Raw genomic sequence first — 23,521 nt, 5'->3', positions numbered from 1 at the left:
ATCCCACGCCGGAATAGGTTGGCGTTGCTGTGGGTAAAGGCGGTCTAAGCCCTTGAGGAATCTGACAACCATCGGGTTAGAGAAGACCGAGGAAGCGTGTTCTCCTGGGTGGAACGCCGATATAGCGGCCAGATGAACCCTGACTGAAGATATCGCCAAGCCCTGCTGTCTCAGGGACAGGAGATACTCGAGTATAAGAGGAATAGACGCCTGCAAGGGGGGCGTGGCCCGCTGCTCGCACCAACAGGAGAACCGCTTCCACTTGGCTAAGTAAGTGGTCCATGTAGAGGGCTTTCTACTTCCCAGCAGAATCTGTTGCACGGGATGTGAGCATTGTAGCTCTGTCCGATTCAGCCATGGAGCAGACACGCTGTAAGGTGGAGCGATTGCAGGTCGGGATGACACAATCGGCCGTGGTCCTGGGAGATCAAGTCTGGGCACAAGGGAAGCGTGATTGGAGTTTGAACCGATAGCTCCAGAAGCGTGGTGTACCAGTGCTGTCTTGGCCAAGCTGGAGCGACTAGAATCACCCGTGCCTGGTCTCTGCATAGTTTGAGCAGTACCCTGTGGACCAGTGGGAATGGAGGGAAAGCGTAGAACAGCTGGTCTTTCCACGTTAGAAGGAAAGCGTCCGACAGGGAGCCCGGAGATCGCCCTTGTAGGGAGCAGAACACGTGGCACTTCCTGTCGGCTCGTGATGCGAACAGGTCTACCTGGGGAAATCCCCACCTCTGGAAGATGGAATAGATGATGTCCGGGCGAATCGACCACTCGTGCGTCTGGAAGGATCTGCTGAGACGGTCCGCCAGAGTGTTCTGGACTCCAGGGAAGAACGATGCCATGAGATGTATCGAGTGGGCAATGCAGAACTCCCACAGGCGAATGGCCTCTTGGCATAGGGGAGACGACCGGGCTCCTCCTTGCTTGTTGATGTAGAACATGGCCGTGGTGTTGTCTGTGAGGACTAATACGCAGCGGCCATGTAGGAGACCGAGAAATGCCTGACAGGCTAGGCGCACAGCCATCAGCTCCCGAACATTGATATGCAGAGCTAGTTGGGATGCGATCCACAGGCCTTGGGTATGGTGCTCCCCGAGGTGAGCCCCCCAACCTAGAGATGAGGCATCCATGACTAGGTGCAGGGAGGGTTGTGGGGCGTGAAACGGCACTCCTGCACAAACCGCCTTGTGATCCAGCCACCAGGTGAGAGAGGTCAAGACCGAGCTCGGAATCGTGACCACCATGTTCAGGCTGTCCCAAGAAGGGCGGTACACCGACGATAGCCAGGCCTGAAGTTGACGAAGCCGAAGTCTGGCATGTCTGGTTACGTAAGTACAAGAGGCCATGTGACCCAACAGACCGAGACACGTCCTTACAGTGGTAATCGGGAAGGCCTGGAGTCCGTGGATGACGTTCGCGATGGTGCGAAACCGAGTGTCTGGCAGAAGAGCTCGGGCGAGTGTGGAGTCTAGGACTGCCCCGATAAACTCTATTCTCTGAGTTGGCTCCAGAGTGGACTTCTCTTTGTTGAGTAGAATGCCTAAGTCGTGAAATGTTTGTAGTATTATGTGAACGTGCGCCCGAACTTGCTCCCTGGTATGGCCGCGGGCCAGCCAGTCGTCTAGATACGGGAACACCTGTATCCTTTGTCGACGAAGGTATGCTGCCACGACGGCCATACATTTGGTGAACACTCTCGGAGCCGCGGACAGTCCGAAGGGAAGGACGGCAAATTGGTAGTGTACCTTGTTCACTACAAAACGAAGGAAGCGCCTGTGAGGGGGGGTAGATAGCTATATGAAAATAAGCGTCCTTCATGTCGAGGGCGGCGTACCAGTCCCCAGGATCCAGGGAAGGGATGATGGTCCCCAAGGAGACCATGCGGAACTTCAACTTTGCTATGAATTTGTTGAGTCCGCGTAAGTCTAAAATGGGACGCAGACCCCCTTTTGCTTTGGGGATCAGGAAGTAGCGGGAGTGAAACCCCTTGCCCCTTAACTCTGGGGGAACCTCCTCTATGGCCCCCATAGAGAGGAGCCCAAAAATCTCCTGTATAAGGAGATGCTCGTGAGAAGGGTCCCTGAAGAGGGACGGGGAGGGAGAGTGGGAGGGGGGGAACGAAGAAAACTGGAGAGCGTATCCCCTCTCCACCGTGCGAAGGACCCAACAGTTATAAGGGACCAAGCACGGTGGAAACGGGAGAGGCGATCCCGAAAGGAAGGAAATGGATCCTGGGTAGTGGCTGGTGCGCCGTCCTCGGGCGCAGCTTCAAAAGTTTTGCCTAGGGCCTGAAGGCGGCCTAGGCGGGCCCTGATTCTGACCCGGTTGAGGGCCGGTCGACCTCCGTCTACCACTTCGTCCCCGCCTTCTGGGGAAGTCCTGTTTCGGACGAGGAGGAGGAGGGTAGAACCTTTGTGGCTGGGGCCTAAATGGCCTGCGTTGAGGTCCCAGGACATGCATCCCCAGGGAGCGCATCATGGTTCTCGAGTCCTTGAGGCTCTGTAACCTAGAGTCCATCTTGTCCGAGAACAAGCCTTGGCCGTCAAACGGCAGATCCTGCAGGGTCTGCTGCAGTTCTGGCGGCAACCCCGAAACCTGGAGCCAGGAGACACGTTGCATGGCTATCCCCGACGCTAGTGTCCTGGCGGCCGAGTCCGCAATGTCGAGGGAGGCCTGTAGGGAGGTTCTGGCCACCTTTTTGCCCTCCTCCACCAGGGCCCCGAACTCCTCCCTCGAGTCCTGGGGGACCAACTCTTTAAATTTCCCCATGGAATTCCATGAGTTATAGTTATATCTACTTAAGAGCGCCTGTTGGTTTGCGGCCCTGAGCTGTAGACCCCCCGCCGAATAAACCTTGCGTCCAAACAAATCAAAGCGCTTAGCGTCCTTTGATTTGGGCGCTGCCGCCTGCTGGCCATGGCGCTCTCTGGCGTTCACTGATGAGACTACCAGTGAACACGGTGGGGGATGTGTGTAGAGGTACTCATAGTCTTTAGAAGGAACAAAGTACTTCCTCTCTACACCCCTGGCAGTGGGAGGGATGGAGGCCAGGGTTTGCCATAGGGCCGTAGCATTAGTCTGGATTGTTCGGATAATGGGCAACGCCACCCGGGTTGTGGCATCAGATGAAAGGATGCTCACCACCGGGTCCTGCACCTCCACTATCTCCTCGGCCTGTAAGTCCATATTTCGTGCCACCCTACGTAACAAGTCTTGGTGGGCACGAAGATCTATAGGAGGTGGGCCTGCGGGTGTTGTACCCGCCACTGCCTCATCTGGGGAAGATGAGGAGGATGCCTCAGGGGGTAAAGGACCTGTGTGGGGGTCCGGCTCCATGGGACTTGGAGGTGTAGGATCCCCTGCACCAGGGTCTGGCTCCTGCATGGGCGTCAGGGCCAGAGCCTCCATGCCCCCTGGGGGAGGACGGGAGATGGTGGCCTCAGGAACCCTGGGCTCAGAGTGAGCCGAGCGAGAGGTCGCTAGTGGAGCCCCTTGAGCCTGGTGATACGTTCAAGGGGTCCAGAAAGACCAATGCGTAGGGTCTTGTCGAAGGTTTTCTGCCCCCTCCTGCCAATGACCCAAGTCGTCTGCAGCTTGACCCTGAGCAGGGTACGCTGAATGGGGGGCCCCTTCAGACGAGTGAGACGCCGATCTCGAGGGCCAGGGCGGTGCCGAGCGTGGGTGCAGAGAAACGTCCTGGTACGGTGCCGAGCGGTGCCGATCCAAAGGCGAGCGATCTTTGCATGGTGCCGGTGAACGGTACCGGGATTGAGAACGGTGCCGATGTCCATGTCGGTACCGGGACCCGGATCTGGACCTGGATGACGAAGACCGTCTGTAACCTCGGTGCCGCGAGCGGCCTCGCGAATGTGAGCGGCGCTCATACCGGTGCCGGGAGCTGCGCCTTGACTCCGACCGGTACCGATGCTCGGGTCGGTGCCGAGAAGACGTCCGGTGCCGGGAGGTAGATCTGTGCCGTGAGTACGACCGGCGCCGAGATGGAGATCGGTGCAGGGACTGCGAGCGGCGTCGAGACCTGCTCCGAGACCTGGAGCGGTGCCGCAAGTCCACGCCCGGAGACGGCGGGCGTATCAGGGTAGGCTTGCCCCTGGACTGTACTGCACGAAGGGCATGCGATGCCGCAGGTTGAGAAGGCGCCGGCTCCGTGAGGGCGATGAGGTCTCTCGCCGTGGCAAACGTCTCCGGTGTAGAAGGGAGACAGGGCTCCACCACTTGACGAGGCGGTGAGCCAGTCCACACCGGACTCAACGGCTCCTGACCCGGTGCCGGAGTCAACGGTGCTGAGGATACTTGCACCCTCTGGTGTTCAGAAGCCGGGCGCGGCTCTACCACCGGTGCGCGGGGAGCCGGTGCCTGTTGGACGGCAGCGTCCTGAGTCTTACGGGGCCTTTTATGTCCCGGAGACAGGGACCGGCGCCGAGGGGCTTGCGGCGGACGCGGTGCCGAGGGAGGACGGTGCCGTGGCGCCTTTTCCGCGTCTCCCCGCGGTGCAGTACCAGAAGGTGCCGCTGGGGCGCTACGCACCGAGGCGCTCGGTGCCTGAACCTGGCGTGCCGAAGGAGGATCCGGGCTACGTGCCGCCTCCATTAGGAGTTGCTTAAGCCTGAATTCCCACTCCTTTTTCGTCCTTGGCCTGAAAGCCTTGCAAATCTTGCACTTGTCCATTTGGTGAGACTCCCCTAAGCACTTCAGACAAGAGTCATGGGGGTCTCCCGTTGGCATAGGCCTAGCACATGTCGTGCACGGCTTAAAGTCGGGAGCCTTGGGCATGAGCCCGGCTGTGCGCCGGGGGGGGGGAAATGGGGGAATAAGAGCCCCCTTAACCCCCGCTAACTACGAAAACTATTTATAACTATTAACAACTACTAATCTAAAGAACACAATTAACAACTATCTACAAGAAACAACGGGTAAAGCTAGGAGAGTGGAGAACAGCTATGCCGCGCTCCACAGTTCCAACGACCGTCACGGGCGATAAGAAGGAACTGAGGGGGCGCTGGGTCGGCTGGGGTATATATCCAGCGCCATGAAGGCGCCACTCCAGGGGGCTCCACAGCCGACCCACCGGGTGTTGCTAGGGTAGAAAAATTTCTCCGACGATCGTGCACGCGGCGCGCACACACCTAATTGGAATTGATATGAGCAAGCACTCGAAGAAGAACTAGAGATATTTTCTTTAGTGCTGAATTGAATTCATCATGATTCTGAGGCTCAAGGCTTTTTAAGTCTTTGCAATAACAAAGTATATGACTGTCTGTGATTTTAGCTCTAACGAAGTCAGTGAAGCTGTAAGAGCCACCTTCTAAGGGTGGTTTATATCTTCTTGTGAGTGGGGTTGTTTGGGAAGAAATCACCCTCAGCAGGAATGTCCACTGCCAGGAATGCAACTTCTACATCAATCTCAGGGAGCATAAAAAGAAAAAAATTAGATTTTAAGACCCTGGGCTTATCTAATGAGACTTTTCCCTTTGTCAGGCGTTTTCCATTCTGTCCTAATGATTTCTTCTGAGGAGGTTGGAGGGGAATAGCAAATTCTGTTTTAGTTCTGACTGGGAGATATTTGCTACTGGCTTTAACCTGCTCATCCTTTTCCTTTAGCTACCACTTTCTTCCCCTTAGTTGCATACATGTCTGGGGGAAAGAACCTTTCGTTTCTCTGGTTTTACTGTTTATTATGAACCAAAGGCAAAACTTCTGCTTTTTAGGGAGAGGTGCTAATGCAGGGGTGGATAAACTTTTTGGCCTGAGGGCCAAATGGAAATTGTATGGCGGGGCATGAATGCTCATGAAATTGGGGGTAGGCATGCGCAAGGGGGGTGAGGGCTCTGGGGTGGGACCAGAAATGAGGAGTTCAGGGTGCGGGAGGGGGCTCCGGGCTGGGGCAGGGAGTTGGGGGTGAGAGCTCCAGCTGGGGGTGCGGGCTCTGGGGTGGGACTGGGATGAAGGGTTTGGGGTGCAGGAGGGTGCTCCAGGCTGGGGCAGAGGGCTGGGGTACAGGGGTGAGTAAGGCTCTGGCTGGGGGTGCTGGCTCTGGGGTGGGGCCGTGGATGAGGGGTTTGGGGTACAAGAGGCGGCTCCGGGCTGGGATTGAGGGGTTCGGAGGGTGGGAGGGGAATCAGGGCTGGGTCAAGGGATTGGGGCACGGGGGAGGAGTGGGGAAATCAGGGGTGCAGGCTCTGGGCAGTGCTTACCTCAAGCAGCTCCCAGAAGCATGTCCCCCCTTCTGGCTCCTACGTGGAGGCACAGCTAGGCAGTTCTGCATGCTGCCCTGTCTGCAAGCGCCGCCCCCGCAGTTCCCACTGGCTGGAAACTGTGGCCAATGGGAGCTGAGGGGGTGGCGCCTGCAGACGGGGCAGCATGCAGAGCCACCTGGCCACACCTCCACATACTACGTAGGAACCGGAGGGGGATCATCCCAGGAGCCGCGCGGAGCAGGAGAAGCCCCTGACCCCGCTCCCCGGGTGGAGCGCAGCAAGCCCCCGACCCCACTCCCTGGCGGGAGCTGAGGAATGGATTAAAAGGTCTTGACTTTTTGGGAGGGGTGGGGGATAGAGTGGGGATGATGGTGCACCTCATCATCTGAAATGTAACTAGAAGAAGCATAGGGAGAACATCCCTAAGGGAGCCTAGATCTTTATTTTACTATGTGACTCAATTATTCACATGTGGACCTAGTATAGGACCCTGGAGCTTTTCCCTTTATAGGAGACTGAATCAAGGTGTTCAGGAGTTTTAGACTTACCCTTGAAGAATAATAAGCCTGTGAGGGGAATCCAGTTTGCTGAATCCCAAGAGCTGAAAAGGACTGACTCATATTTTAGGGGAGTCTCGACTGAGGGAGTTGTTGGGGGTTGTGGCATGCGCAACTCGTGATGGGAGAAACTCCGGTTTCTGATCTCCGTAAAAAGCTGTCAGTAATCTTTGCAGGTGGACCAACTCTTACCTTCAGCTTGCTCCAGCCTGCACTGGCATACTTGGGGGGCGGGGGGTAGGGGGAGAAATAACAAGAAGGAACTCGTTATGTGATCCTATCTAGGGACAAAGCCCCTGAAAGTTTAGTCCTGTAAGGCAAAGGAAAGAGTAGAGAAAAAGATGTTGCTCACTATCACCAGAGTCAACTTTAAAAGCTAGTAAATTAATGGATAAGGAGCACTGAACTCATGCTCTGTTTGCACCAACCAATACAGAGAATCTGGCATAAAGGCCTGGTCCACACTACCCCCCCACTTCGGACTAAGGTACGCAAATTCAGCTACGTTAATAACGTAGCTGAATTCGAAGTACCTTAGTCCGAACTTACCGCGGGTCCAGACGCTGCAGGCAGGCTCCCCCGTCGATGCCGCGTACTCCTCTCGCGGAGCTGGAGTACCGGCGTCGACGACGAGCACTTCCGGGATCAATCCGGGATCGATTTATCGCGTCTAGACAAGACGCGATAAATCGATCCCAGAACACCGATTGCCTGCCGTCGGACCTGGAGGTAAGTGTAGACGTACCCAAAGGCATAAGGGGTGTAGTCAAATCCCAGAGCCTCAAGGACAAGTTTGAACTGCCTCCAATATTTGCAGAAAGAGGTACAGCCAAATATCCTAGACTGGGGGGACTCATGATCCCAAAGTGATCATCTATCTATCTATCTGGTTACTAAATATTCACACTTCCCCAACCCTTTCCTTCCTTGCCAGCAGTCTACAAACGGATAAGCACAATTGTTTCAGTGACTGCTGAGGAAAGGAAGGTAACAACACATTGAAAAAAAAATTAGAATTCTATTCATTCTAATTCATCTGCCACTGGCATTCTGGAATCAGCGGATCACAGAAAGTAGGTCAGCTGCCCCTACAGTAGTGTTTCCCTTGTCCTGGGCCCCACAGTGAGTCAGGAAAGGGATACACATCATCCCTCGTTGGCCCAGTTGAGCTTCTCACAGAAAGTTAATACAGCCTGAGATTATATTAACTTTGTGCTTGTCTCTGAATCCATGCTGGGGATCCCCAGATCAGCTACTGGCTTTATGCTGCCTGGAAGCTGGCTGGGGTGCAGGGAAAGGTACCATGGACTGCCATTCAGATGGCCCTGACCTTCTAAAGATCCCAAGTGGATCCAGAGACTCTGTGAGAGGACCCAACAAACTATTCTGCTGGGAGAGGAACGTAATGGGGGCACAAAACAACTGGGAACAAATCTGCACAAGAGAAGTATTATGAAGGTTTCTTTCCTCTTTATCCCATTCTGCAAGAGGCACAATTAGCCCCAAACTTCAAAATCTTCCAATTAAAAAAATTCATATTACCGTATGATGCCTTTTGAATTCTCAAAAGAAAACTGATGTTTTAAACCAACGTTTTTTTCACATGCAAAATTCAGTGAACATTATTCTAGTTCATTGGTGATACTAAGCAAAAAAAAAAAAAAGTTTTTATTGTCTTAGTAAATATTTAATACCTTTTGCTAATTATTTTTACTGCATATTCTTGGCTAGTTTTCTTGTGTAAACACTTTCGACAGATGGAAAAACTTCCTTCTCCCAGTGGTTTCTCTTTCAGATCCAGTTCATAGTGATGATAAAATGGAGAGTCCTGTCATGAAACTGACTGTATTTAGTTCTGTGGAATACTTTTGGTAGTCAAAGACACATAATAAATTTTGGTGATAATTATTCATCTGCGTTTAAAGATCCAAAAATACAGTTTTAAAAGAGATCTCATTTTGGTAAACAACATAGTATAAATTAAGACTGTCTGAGAATAATAGTGTGCAATTATATACATAAACTTCTCTAATGGTGCAGAGTACACACATATTTAAGATACTTTAAACAAAAATTCTGAAATAAATTTACTATCAGAATAACTTTAGCTACAAAAATATTCAGATAGTGCCAGGGACGATTTACAGATATTGACCAACTAACTGTGTGGTTATTTGGAGATACCACAATGATGGTCATCATACAGAATCTATTTCTAGCTGTATCTACCTATGCAAATATAAGCAGACGTATCATAGAAAGAGAGATGTGAGTTAATAACCGCAGCAGCTTTGAAAACATATACTTACGTAGGGTACCATTTTGACAGTTGAGTAAAAGTATTGTTAATATTTTCATTGCTCTTCTGCTGGTAAGGTGGTGTCTCTGATGTGATTTTTAACAACAGTTTTTCAAGGCTGGACTCAAGTTATTTCTTAACTATATGGTATGTAAATTGAATGCTCTAATTGGCAGAAGATCCATTAGCAGATAAAGAGCAGAAAACTGCATAACGACTGTAAATTACTTCTCAACAACTAATTATTAGTACTTCAGCCTCTGGGCTCAGAATTTATTTAGCCTAGAATAAAATTATTACCTCGTAAATCATAAGCATCTTCAAATTATCAAGGGTTATGTTTATTTAGATATTATCATTACCTTCGTCATAGCACTTCTGGCAATAGTTGTAACTCCAGGTCTTTCAACTCCCATATGAAATTGAACAGGATCTACTGTGGCTGCATTGCGTTTAAACAAGATAGAAGGAGCAACAAAAGAATATCCCTACAGAACAAAGACAGAAGATAAATGTAAAACCTTGAGGTTGTCTATATAACATATAATGCAGACAGTAAAAAGTAATCTACTGAAAAATGGGTAAATGTCATTACAGGCAAGGTAAAGATGCAACTTCATTTTAAATCAATAGAAAAGTGCCTTCCTGAAAGAGGTTATACAAACTTCTTTCTTTAAAAAAAAAAAAAATAATAATAAGAGATTGTGTAAAAAAATGCTCAGAAAATCTGACTCACAGATTCAGTTCTTTTTCACTGGTGACAAAGGTTCACACTTCAAACTGGCTAGCTTCTCAAGACACCTATAGTTAAGGTATCAAATAAGTTTACATTATGATGGGGCATATGTCTAAAAATTGCTTTAAATGGCCAAACAAAAATGGTATGCTGCATTGTTAGTGGAGTTATCTTCAGTTAATATGTTCAATATATCTAGATCTACAAGAAATTCAAATAAATATTTAAAATTTAAGGTAAATATCTTGAACGTTATTTGTAGCACACGGAAATATTATAATGTTGATGTATTTTTGGTGGACGTATACCCAAATAAGTTGGATTTCTCTAAGGGTATGTCTACACTTACCCGGTAGTTCGGCGGCAAGCGATCGAACTTCTGGGTTCGACTTATCGCGTCTTGTCTGGACGCGATAAGTCGAACCAGGAAGTGCTCGCCGTCGACTGCGGTACTCCAGCTAGACGAGAGGAGTACCGCGGAGTCGACGGGGGAGAATGCCTGCCGCGTGTGGACCGAGGTAAGATCGAACTAAGGTACTTCGAACTTCAGCTACGTTATTCACGTAGCTGAAGTTGCGTACCTTAGTTCGATTTGGGGGGTTAGTGTAGACCAAGCCTAAGTGACTAAGCAAATAAAATCACTTAAAATAAAACAGTATGGATACTTCATAAACAGGGAAGGTTAATTCCCTGTAAATAATAATATATCCAAGACTACAGGTGTAATAGTGACCTAACTGTTTATGATTTTTAAAAGTCTAATTTCCCCACAGTATATATTTAAAGTGCTTGTTTGGTCAATATTTTTTCTTAAGTAATTTTATTTTGTGTATTTGGAAAATAAGTGACACTAATCTTTTAGAAAACAGATATTAAAGTCTACAAAAATTGAAAGTTATTTAATACCACGCAAACCATTCAAATATAACATCCTTTTTTTTTTCCATTTCCCAGTGGACTACATGTTGAAAATGGCATTCATTTATGTTCATAATAGACACATACTTTAAAGAACACAACTTAAAGTAAATTCAAAGATATAAATGAAATATGTGACCAAAAAGAATTTACAAGGTGTCTGATAAAATTTTCAAATGCATCTAAATCTTATTGAATTTTTAAAAACATGTTTTAGGTGCTCCTGAAAATTATTCCCATCCTGAAATATTATAAGAGCTCAAATCATTACATATAGGAAGAATTCCAACTGCAGGAAGCAAAATAAGAAAAAAATTTTGAGTGTATTTTTCACCTGTGTGGACAGCATATTGGTGGATTGCCATTTTCTGTGGAAACATTTATAGGCCCACGGCCAGAGGGACAAAAATCTGCAAGATTTTGCCTCTATCTTCTCCTCACTGCATCCACAGAGGCATATGGCCTAAGGTAGAAGTACAGTGTATCGAAGATGGCTGACACTGCCCTTCTCCTTAGTCTCCTCCCCTCCCCCGAGGAAATGGGAGATCCACACGAAAGGCAACAGCAATTAATTATCATTAAGACTAATCTGTACTAGGGCTGTTAAGCAATTAAAAAAATTAATTGTGCGATTAATCACACTGTTAAACAATAATCGAATACCATTTATTTACATTTTTTGGATGTTTTCTTCATTTTCAAATATATTGATTTCAATTTCAACACAGAATACAAAGTGTACAGTGCTCACTTTATATTTATTTTTTATTACAAGTGTTTGCACTGTAAAAAGACAAAAGAAATAGTATTTTTCAATTCACCTAAGTACTGTAGTGCAATCTCTATCATGAAAGTTGAACTTACAAATATAGAATTATGTACAAAAAACTGCATTCAAAAATAGAACAATGTAAAATTTTAGAGCTTGCAAGTCCACCCAGTCCTACTTCTTGTTCAGCCAATCGCTCAGACAAAAGTTTGTTTACATTTACAGGAGATAATGCTGCCCGCTTCTTGTTCAAAATGTCACCTGAAAGTGAGAATAGGCGTTCTCATGGCACTGTTGTAGCCGGCGTCGCAAGATATTTATCTGCCAGATGCGCTAAAGATTCACATGTCCCTTTATGCTTCAACCACTATTCCAGAGGACATGCATCCATGCTGATGATGGGTTCTGCTCGAAAACCATCCAAAGCAGTGCGAACCGATGCATGTTCATTTTAATCATCTAAGTCAGATGCCACCAGCAGAAGATTGATTTTGTTTTTTGGTGGTTCAGGTTCTATAGTTTTCGCATCAGAGTGTTGCTCTTTTAAGACTTCTGAAAGCATGCTCCCTACTTTGTCCATCTCAGATTTGGAAGGCACTTCAGATTCTTAAATCTTGGGTCGAGTGCTGTAGCTATCTTTACGAATCTCACATTGGTACCTTCTTTGCGTTTTGCCAAATCTGCAGTGAAAGTACTCTTAAAACGAACAACAACATGTACTGGGTCATCATCCGAGACTGCCATAACATGAAATATATGGCAGAATATGGGTAAACCAGAGCAGGGGACGTACAATTCTCCCCCAAGGAGTTGAGTCACAAATTTAATTAATTCATTAATTTTTTAATGAGCGTCATCAGCACGGAAGCATGTCCTCTGGAATGGTGGCTGAAGCATGAAGGGACATACGAATGGTTAGCATATCTGGCACGTAAATACCTTGCCATGCTGGCAACAAAAGTGCCATGCAAATATCTGTTCTCACTTTCTGGTGACATTGTAAATAAGAAGAGGACAGCATTATCTCCTGTAAACGTAAACAAACTTGTTTGTCTTAGAGATTGGCTGAAAAAGAAGTAGGACTGAATGGACTTGTAGGCTCTGAAGTTTTACATTGTTTTGTTTTTGAGTGCAGTTATGTAACAAACAAAAAAATCTACATTTGTAAGTTGCACTTTCAGGACAAAGATTGCACTACAGTACTTGTCTGAGATGAATTGAAAAATACTATTTCTTCTATCATTTTTACAGTGCAAATATTTGTAATCAAAATATATACTTTGATTTCAATTACAACACAGAATACAAGATTTATATGAAAATGTAGAAAAACATCCAAAATATTTAATAAATTTCAATTGGTATTCTCTTATTTAACAGTGCAATTAAACCTGCGATTATTCGTGATTCATTTTTTTGAGCTAATCATGTGAATTAACTGCGATTAATCGACAGCCCTAATTTGTACATATGAATAATCAGACAAAACCAGCATTCCAGTTATCAAATAGATTAATTTGCTTCTGTATTTGGTTAAAAGAATCTGGTAGCAAAGATATTTCCTTATGTAATAGACCTGATCCTGTCCCACTGAAATCAACAAGAGATTTGACATTGACTTCCTAGGGGTAGGATTGGGCCCAAAAATGATACTAATGAAATCTAATTTTTCACATGTAACACAGTGGTTAAATGAGAAACATGTATTATATAATAATAAGTGTACAAGAGTGTAACACTGGCTGTTTATTAAACTATCAACTTTACTAATAATTCACAATTTCTATCCTCAAGAAAGATTTATATAAAAGGTGTAACATAGCATAATTTATCTGTTAAAACTACATTAATGATCCAATTCTGAACATTGATTCTGTATTCAACTCCCAATAACTTCAATGGCAATTACAAACACACATGGCAAGGACAAAATCTGGCCATACATGTGGGAAATGTATCTTTTAAAAGAGTTGTAATATTCTGCAATTACCTGAAATATTCTCTCTGAAGTCTGTGGTGTGGCTGCAGGAGAGTATGTGGGATCCATTTCTGTAAACTCCTCTGCAAAGTTACTAACGTCCAACTCATCCCGGATTACTGGTTTAAACGGAGCTGGTATTTTTTTGGCAGCTAAATCGTCCCAGTTTATTTTCTAAACCCAGAAATAACAAATGAACTTTGAATCAAAATGTAAATTTAACAAGACAGACATATTAAAAGGAGAGATTAATATTTCCAAATTGAAACAGCCCCTGTTCACTGCTTATAGAAGTCAGGAAGAACTGTTGAGGCTATGTCCCCTTATATATTCCTCAGGTTGGAGGCAGAAGAACTAAGCATTTGTGCATAGCCATATGGACACTGCTCTCAAAAAAAAATGTCTGATTGTGTGCTGAAAATGAATACTTCACTTAGAGCAGGGATCTGTCCACACAATGTTTGAAAAAAGTAAACATCCATCAGTTATAAAAATAATTCCCCTACCATTGTTTTGAACAAATCTATAGCCTAATGCAAAAAAAAATGGCAAATTGAAATATGGCAAGGAAATAATGCACAATGAGAAAAGGCACCTGAGTCTTCCAGTGAAAATGGTTCTGATTTCACTCAGTTATGACACATTGAAAGGGAAATTTCGTACCTGATAATTTTCTGTTAGCAGCTTCTCTCAGAATTCATTACTAATGGACTAATGCCCCACCCCCCACACCTGTGGAATTTGGATATCGTCCGATGTTGTTGCTAGAAGGCCCAAAATTAAGCTCCACCCTTCAGCTCAGGCCACCAGAACGCTTCTTCCACAGCCGCAGAAACAGTCCAGAAACTCATTATTAGCACTAAGAGAACATGATATAATGTATTAAATTGGCCTCAAGACAATATATGTCTGTCTCCCTTTAGAGAAAATTTCAATTTATACTCTGGTCATTTGCCAGACTACCAGGTGGGTTGAATTCAGAGAGAAGCTGCTAACAGAAAGAAAATTATTAAGAAATTTCTCATTCTATTGCACAGCTTTTCTCCTCATCCATTACTTATAGGAAGTAGTGAGCAGTAAATTCCAGAAGTGTGGGGGGTGGGGCTCAGCAGGGCAGATATACTATAATAATTAAACAACAGGCAAGAATGGACATGCCTCCAGATAAAGCAAGAACTTTATAAATTAAAGAGTTATGTGGGAACCAACTCAGTAGCACCTTCCTATTAAAAGACATCTCTGAAGAGAAATTAAAATTTACTCTGCAAATCTTCAGCCTTCCTCTAGGGGCTTCTGTGAATAGTTTTCCAAATGCCTAATACGCCAATTAGTGCATGGATTTTATATCTTGCCTGCAGCAACCTTGAGGATGTAAGGCCTTGGCATTTTGGACAGAATGAAATGGACAGGATACAATTGGCATATGTACGCCATATGCTTGAGATATATCTTTAGAGCTGTAGGAATACCCATTTATGCCACAACCTTCCAGGAGTTAGAACAAAATGATGGGAGAACTATTTCCCCAGAATTGAGAAAAGATGAACTTACTTTGAACAGAAAGGTATCTGAAGCTATAATAACAACCTTTTTTTCCTAATGACAAAAGCAGTGTGGGTCTTGTACATATACGGGGACTAATTTCAAAACTTGCTTTTCAGAGGTAATGGCAACAAGAAAGACCAGCCTCAGGCTTCTTTAATTTGTCATTGTGATTAAACTGGGCACCGGATACTCAAAAAGAGAATCTGATGTGTCTGTCTACAAAATGCCACTATTGCTGGTAACCACACGTTTAAGATGCTTGATTGTCGGACTCCAACCAAACCTCCTGGAGAAACACTAGCGTAACTGAGATCACCAGAACTTTGTATTTATTATAATAGTTGTATTACAATAGCATCTAGAAATCAGGGCCACGTTGTGCTGAGCACTGCCCAAAAGAGCCTGCCATTTCCCCTCGCACCAGAAACGTAAATTTGATCAGATTAATGATGAAATATCCTGGTTGAGTTCTGTGTGGATACCAAACTATCAGAAGCTAATGGACAATTCATGGTGAACGACACTGGTCTTCCAACCAGTGCTCATTCTGTTAACTGCAGGTGTGACCAGTATGAATGGAGTCACTGCTACAAAATTTCTTGCGTTTTCTGCATGAAAAACATGAAGTCTTTGACTATCTGGAAAGTCTAAAGTGCTTTCTGGGTCAGTGGAGCACTAGGAAGACCACCACAACGCTCCCTTTCCCTCTTTTCTGTGTCCTTTATGTGAACGGTCTTCAAAGATAGATTCTTTTTGGCCCAGGACATTTTTCTATTGGCACAGACCTCTGGTTATTCCCTGGTTTTGGAAGGTATATAAACATTTAATCATAAGCCAACCTCTAATGAGGTGGGATGCTTTCTCTGCAAGAACCATAACTGCCCACTATGTGGTATCTTGCATCTTCAACTGATTCAGCTATCGGTCACTAGATACTGGATTCAATGGACCACTGGTTCTATCCTATATTGCCATGTTTGTTGTTTTTTTAAGATACACCCTGATACAGATGTTGTAATGCATCAGAGGGGTAGCCGTGTTAGTCTGAATCTGTAAAAAGCAACAGAGGGTCCTGTGGCACCTTTAAGACTAACAGAAGTATTGGGAGCATAAGCTTTCGTGGGTAAGAACCTCACTTCTTCAGATGCAAGTGAAGAAGTGAGGTTCTTACCCACGAAAGCTTATGCTCCCAATACTTCTGTTAGTCTTAAAGGTGCCACAGGACCCTCTGTTGCTTTTTACAGATGTTGTAATGAATTTAAAGGATGTGTATTATGAGATTTTAGAAATTTGTCTTCCAAGTATGCTTGCTTCCATAGTGAGTATGCAAGGGTCTACAATGAAATTAGGGTTGACTTTCAGCATGTTGTTTGTACTTACCTGCCCACAAAGGATAATTTGGATCTGAAAATGATACCTAATTTTGCATTGCATCAAGTGCATGGTTCTATGTCCCCAGAAGGAATTTCAGCAGGCGCATTTTGAGAAACCCACTCAGGGGATGAAGTTGATGTATGGCACTAGCAATCCTAGCCTTTGGATGAACCCTCAGGAAATGACTGATGCAATAAAGTTTTGGTTCTTTGCAAATCTTTATCATTTTGTTAAAATTACAGCAAGAACCAGCTCTGTTTTGACCTCTGGTGGTATGTCTACACTGCAATTAAAACCCCAAGGCTGGTCCAAGATAGCTGACTCGGGCTTGCATGTTGTTTAGGTATGAGTATAGAGTGTAACGTGAGACCTGTGCCTTGCTGTGACTACCACCAGACACTTAAGACTCTGCATAGAGGGAGGATCAGAAGGAAGAGTCTTGCACAGGAACTGTGAGGTTTCAGACACAAAGGTTCTTTTTATCTGGCATGCTGAGGATTTTTTTGGTTTGGAGGAAAATTAATCTGGCTTCCCTTTGAAGCTTCTGCTCCAGATTTCTCCCCTTTGCCAGGGAACAGTCCCTTCTTGGATACCCTTGGTGTTGGTAGCAACCAATGAATGGCTATGCTAGCTTTGACCGCGAGGGTTGAGGACTCTCCATAATCTCAGCTACTAATATCTCTAATGTTCCCCCAAAAAACTCCTTACCTCTAAATCCAGATTCACGCTCCATTTTGGTCAATGTCATGGTCATAGGAATTTAAAAATCATAAATTTCATGATTTCAGGTATTTAAATCTGAAATTTCACAGTATTGTAAGTGTAGGGGTCCTAACCCAAAAATGATTTGGGGGGGGTGAGGTTGCAAGGTTATTGTAGGGGGCGTTGTGTACTGCTACCCTTACTTCTTCACTGCTGCTGGTATGGTACGGTATTGCCACCTTTACTTCTGCACTGCTCCTGGCTGGGAGTTGCCTTCTGAGCTGGGCGTTCGGTCAACAGCTTCCGTTCTCCAGCCACCCAGCTCTGAAGGCAGCGCAGAAGGGTGGCAATACCGCAACCCCCACTGCAACTCCCTTTTGGGTCAGGATTCCCAATCTGAGAAATGCTGGTCTCCCTCTGAAATCTGTATAGTGTAGGGTAAAGGCACACAAAAGACCAGATTTCACAGGAGGGGGGAGGCCAGGTTTCACAGTCCATGATGCATTTTTCATGGCCGTGAATTTGGTAGGGCCCTAACTATGAATCACAGAAGATTAGGGTTGGACGAGACCTCAGGAGGTCATCTAGTCCAACCTCCTGCTCAAAGCAGGACCAACCAAATCATCCCAGCCAGGGCTTTGTCAAGCCAGGCCTTAAAAACCTCTAAGGATAGAGATTCTACCACTTCCCTAGATAGCCCATTCCAGTGCTTCACCACCCTCCTAGTGAAAACGTTTTTCCTAATGTCCAACCTAGACCTCCCTCACTTAAGACCAACCTAGACCTCCTCCCAACTTGAGACCATTGCTTCTTGTTCTGTCATCTGCCACCACTGAAAACAGCCTAGTTCCATCCTCTTTGGAACCCCCCTTCAAGTAGCTGAAGGTTGCTATTAAATCTCCCCTCACTCTTCTCTTCAGCAGACTGAATAATTCCAGTTCCCTCAGCCTCTCCTCATAAGTCATGTGCTCCAGCCCCCTAATAATTTTCGTTGCCCTCCACTGGACTCTCTCAAATTTGTCCACATCCCTTCTGTACTGGGGGGACCAAAACTGGAGGCAATACTCCAGATGTGGCCTAATAGAGAGAAATAATCACTTCCCTCAATCTGCTGGCAATGCTCCTACTAATGCAGTCCAATATGCCATTCCTCTTTCTGGCAACCAGGGCACACTGCTGACTCATATCCAGCGTCTCGTCCACTGTAATCCCCAGGTCCTTTTCTGCAGAACCGTCGCTTAGCCAGTTGGTCCCCAGCCTGTAGCAGTGCATGGGATTCTTCCATCCTAAGTGCAGGACTCTGCACTTGTCCTTGTTGAACCTCATCAGATTTCTTTTGGCCCAATCCTCCAATTTGTCTAGATCACTATGGACTCTATCCCTACCCTCCAGCATCTCTACCTCTCCCCCCAGCTTAGGGTCATCCACGAACTTGGTGAGGATGCAATCCATCCCATCATCCGGATCATTAATGAAGATGTTGAACAAAACCGGCCCCAGGACCAACTCCTGGGGCACTCCGCTTGATACCAGCTGTCAATTATGAGAGCCCCTGTGTGGGAGAAAAGCTACAGCAAACACTCCCTTGGGGGGAGAAGGCACAGGACAAGAAGTTTAACCCCTGATTTTCACCACACTTGTTCCTTAACAATAGTAATCGCTACTTTTTGAAGGACATGCTTGCTTTTGCCTTTTTAGGATTCAGAGTCTCTGGGGCTTGCAAGACTAAACCCCCCATCCCCATCCCCCCATATATCATGAGAATTCCCTGATTCATAGTGGAAGGAATGGGAGCTGTGTAGAAGCCATGTTTCTTTTCCCAGGAAGCTAGAGACCCACTTCAGTATCTTGTGGTGGTGGTGAGGAGGCAGCAGGGGGAGGACTATGGATCCTTTCAGGGGGTTTCCCCTGCCAGTCCAGATCTGTTGCAGGACTTATCCCCCAGAGCTGGCTGGATAGTTTCCTTCTCATCCTTAGACTCTCTCCACAAAAGCTCAGGAATCCCAATTGAGCTCTTCTGCATTAGAGTCCTGGTTCCTTGGGGGCAGGGTGGGGACCAGACATACTGGTCTTTTTGTGAGCCCCAGCTCATAAGGCATAATTCACTCTCTGTAGAGCCTGTAAATACTGCCTCACTTAGGGAACACTGCTTATATTTAAGCTAGGTGTTTGCAGGAGAGCTCTACTATGCCTGAGTGGGGGCAGAGGAGTCCAGCAGGGAGCTGCTGCAGCTGCAGATCTAGATGGCTGAAACCACCATGTTGCTATTTACCCAGTCCAGATGATGATGATGAGAATGATTATAAATTGCAACTGCATGAAAATGAATAAAACAAAAGGTTTGAAAACAAAAATGATTGTGAAAAGCCAAACCGCCAACTTGTTCTACTGCTGGATGCAGAAAATCTGGTGGCCTGATGCGCTGAAGGATGGAGTTTAGTCAAAGTCTCCAGCAACAACCGTGGACCACCTCCAAATTCCAGAGATGGGGGGGCATTAGCCCATTAGTAATGAATGAGGAGAGAAGCTGTGAAACAGAAAAAAAAGAAATCAACTTTGTGCACCCACACTATATTCTGAACAGGATTTGTTCACAATAAATAACAATAAAGATAATAAAATACACAGATAAGGAATGCTATAGAATGAAACCACACATAATTTACTATGTTCCTATAACATGTGCAAAGCAGTGATAGTAGGACAATGACTTTCAAAGTTTCAGTTTGAACAGGTTGGGGAGGATAAGAGATCAGGCAACAGAAATGTATAGTAACTAACACTGGAGATGACCAGCATATAGATCAGGGGTCGGCAACCTTTCAGAAGTGGTGTGCCGAGTCTTCATTTATTCACTCTAATTTAAGGTTTCGCGTGCCAGTAATACATTAAAGTTTTTAGAAGGTCTCTTTCTATAAGTCTATATTATATAACTAAACTGTTGTTGTATGTAAAGTAAATAAGGTTTTTAAAATGTTTAAGAAGTTTTATTTAAAATTAAATTAAAATGCAGAGCCCCCCCGGACCAGTGGCCAGGACCCGGGCAGTATGAGTGCCACTGAAAAATCAGCTCGCGTGCCGCCTTTGGCACGCATGCCATAGGTTGCCTACCCCTGATATAGATAAAGACTTTAATGGTGAGAATAGTGAAAAAAGAGCAGATTTGAGGTATATGAAAAAGACAATCGATACACTTTCACAAGATACTAGATATGTAGGGTGCAGATGCAGGAGAAAAGGAAATAATAGTCAAAGATTACACCAGGGTAACTTGTGCCTTCTGAAAAGGTGGTTCTGTGGATGATTACCCACCAGAATCTATAATGAGACTCACCATAATCATTTCAGTGAATAGCCAATAGATAGCAACAACTTTAGTTCATTCATAACATTCTGCTTTGAATTAATGATTAAACATTACTGGATGTATAATTTGTGTTTTATACATGATCTGTTTCCCCCCTTCTCTCCTGGTCAAAATAATTTCTGAAAAAACTTCTTCACCACTGCTCTTCTTCACTACACTTGTTGAGCTCCATGTCTTATGGAGAGTTATGGCACTGTGATCTCCCTGAGGGACTCAATAATACAAGATTTGCTTTCATTTGCGCAACATCACAAATACCGAGACCCTTACAAGTGACTTAGCAAACCTCACCCTAGATCAGTGGTTTTCAAACTCTGGGTCGCGGAATATAAGGCACTGGGTCGCGGTGGCTCTGGTCAGCACCGCCAAACGGGCCATTAAAGTCCCGTCGGTGGTGCTGCCCGTCTAAGGCAGGCTAGTCCCTACCTGTTCCGACACCGTGCTGCACCCCGGAAGCGGCCAGTGGCAGGTCCGGCTCCTAGGTGGGGGGGCAATGGGACTCCATGTGCTGCCCCTGCCCCAAGAACCGGCTTGTGCGCCTCCACCTAGGAGCCAGACCTGCTGCTGGCTGCTTCCGGGGCACAGCACGGTCCATGGTGCCAGGACAGGCAACAAGCCAGCCTTAGCACCCCAGCTGCACCGCTAACCAGGAACCGCCCGAGGTAAGCCCATCCCCTGCACCAGCCCTGAGCCCTACCCCAAACTCGGAGCCCAAACCCGGAGCCCCTCCTGCACCCCAAACCACTCATCCCCGGCCCCACCCCAGAGCCTGCATCCCCAGCCCAGAGCCCTGACCCCCTCCCACACCCCAACCCCTTGCCCCAGACCAGAGACCCCTCCCACACCCTGAACCCCTCATTCTGGGCCCCACCCCGCAGCCCTCACCCCAATCCTCTGCCCGAGCCCCTCCCACACCCTAAACCTCTCATCCCCAGCTCTCTTGAGTTGTAGGCATCAACAATTTTCTTCAACTGGGTCACCAGAAAAAAAGTTTGAAAACCATTGCCCTAGATAATAAGTCTGAGTAAAAGGTTTGGAAGATGATCTCCCTGACAGACATCTGAGATCAGACAGACTGGTTAAAGGGGAAAGAGTTAAGGTCAGAGTGTCTCTCTTATATAAAAAGTTCTGCTTAGCATTAACAGAAGTTGCTACTACTCCTCCATAATAAAAATAAGCAATTGTGATTTCTTACATATTTGAAACTAGAGAACTGACATGAAATTCCACTTCTTTTCTCCCAACTTTTGTCTGTCTTGACTATTTAGACTGTAAGGTCCTTAGAGCAGGAACTATTTTGGAATAGTACCTTGCATAATGAGGCCCAGTCTTGGTTGGGGCTACTAGGTGATACCGTAATGCAAATTAAATAACACATTAAATTAATAAACAAACAAACAAACAGTGGCAACAAAACAAGCTGTTTTGCAGGGGATAGGAGTTCTGTAAGTCTGGATCCCCGAGGCAGGGAATTTTATGTGAGGTTCTTGAGTAACAGTCCATTCAACCGAAGCGTAGCATTAACAGACATTATAAGGAGCTGTGCTCAGACCTCAGCTGAAAGTATGTATCTGCATACTACAAGCCTTTGGGGTAAGGAAGAAGAAGCAGAAGCATAAGGAATACCCTGGAACACCCCACTCCAAATTAAGGAAAGAAATGATGAGAATTTTAAAAGTAATTTTTCTGACAATATTTGGCACTTCTGTGTAAGTAGTGCTGTGCTAATACAGTACTTGAGTCTTAATGTACCTCTTTGAAACAGGACTAAACAAAGTACATTAACTATTAATGTGCATCAACAGGGCCCGCATGGACAGTTAGTCTGTGGCAGGCTAGAGTCACAAATTCACACCCCATAAGAACATAAGGATAGTCCATACTGGGGCAGACCAATGTTCCATCTAGCCCAGTATTCTGTCTTCTGACAGTGACAGGTGACAGGTGCTTCAGAGGGAATGAACAGAACAGGATAATCATCAAGTGATCCTTCCCTGTAATCCAGTCTCAGCTTCCAGCAGTTGGGATTTAGGGACACCTAGAGCATGGGGTTGCATCCCAGACCATCTTGGTTATAGCTATTGATAGACCTATCCTCCATAATCCTCCAGTTGCATCTACCAGTCTAATACCAGGTTTTCCTTGGAAGGGAGATCATCTTGTTATGCTGTCTGTTGTGTACACTGATTTCAACCACTTCTGCAGTGAATGAAGGTGAAATCTGGCATGCTGTGACATGTACATACACACTGACATGTGCCTAAGCAGCTTTGGATAATTTTTAATTGGTTGTAATACTGGTTGCTCATGAAGCTGCCGTATGGTGTCTGTCATTGGAATCTGTTGCAGTATGTATGCCTTCGACAATTTGGTATCTAACACTGCTCCTATGAAATTCGATGCTTTATGCTGGGGTCAGTGTGGATTTGTCTTTGCTGACCTTCAGGTCCAGAGAGATGAAGAGGTTTAAGGTCTTGACTAGACACTTTGACTTGCTATGGAGAGGAGCTTCATATCAGCCATTTGTCTACGTACAGGTAAACCTGGACTCCTTGTCTTCTTAGGTGTGCTGCCACCACAGTGAGGAACTTGGTAATACCCTTGAGATAGTGGAAAGACCAAAAGGTAGGACTACTGTACAGATAGTGGGATGCCTCCAGGGTGGATAAAAAAAATGGTTTTTTGGAAGAAAAAAAAGATTTTTTAAAATTTAAATCTTATTTTTTATTCTGTTATTTAAGCTACAATATTTTTTTTCTTTTTAAAAATAAACCTGTTTAAAATGAAATCTGAATGTACTACAAAATATGTTAAGGCTAAAAGTTAAAATTTCTTAAAACATTTAAATAAAAAAATAAATATGCTGAACCCACAGCCCTCTATCAAAATTTTTGAGTTAAAGACTGCTTTTCTATATAAAGAAAGGTGTTTTCCCCCTGATTCTTATTTTTGAGGTCAAGCTTTATAAATATGGCACAACAGGTCAGCCTAAGTAACTTTCTCATTTTCAAGAGACTTAGGTGAAACTAGGAACTTACCGCCCCCGTCACTTTCACCTAGG

The 23,521-nt window shown here is 45.6% G+C and overlaps 1 protein-coding gene across 1 annotated transcript in view; it reads right to left on the bottom strand.

The window, feature by feature from the left end:
* RPS6KA5 (ribosomal protein S6 kinase A5) overlaps positions 1-23,521 on the bottom strand; it is a 167,990-nt gene that overhangs the window by 41,380 nt on the left and 103,089 nt on the right. Inside the window, exons 10-12 of the mRNA XM_065404223.1 lie at positions 13,485-13,646; positions 9,434-9,559; positions 8,467-8,600 (exon numbers count right to left, since the gene is read on the bottom strand). Coding sequence (XP_065260295.1) covers positions 8,467-8,600; positions 9,434-9,559; positions 13,485-13,646 — 422 coding nt within the window. The remainder of the gene's footprint in view (positions 1-8,466; positions 8,601-9,433; positions 9,560-13,484; positions 13,647-23,521) is intronic.

Source organism: Emys orbicularis, chromosome 4, assembly GCF_028017835.1.
Source record: "Emys orbicularis isolate rEmyOrb1 chromosome 4, rEmyOrb1.hap1, whole genome shotgun sequence".
Classification (NCBI taxonomy): domain Eukaryota; kingdom Metazoa; phylum Chordata; order Testudines; family Emydidae; genus Emys; species Emys orbicularis.
This window is presented reverse-complemented; position numbering and strand designations above follow the sequence as displayed.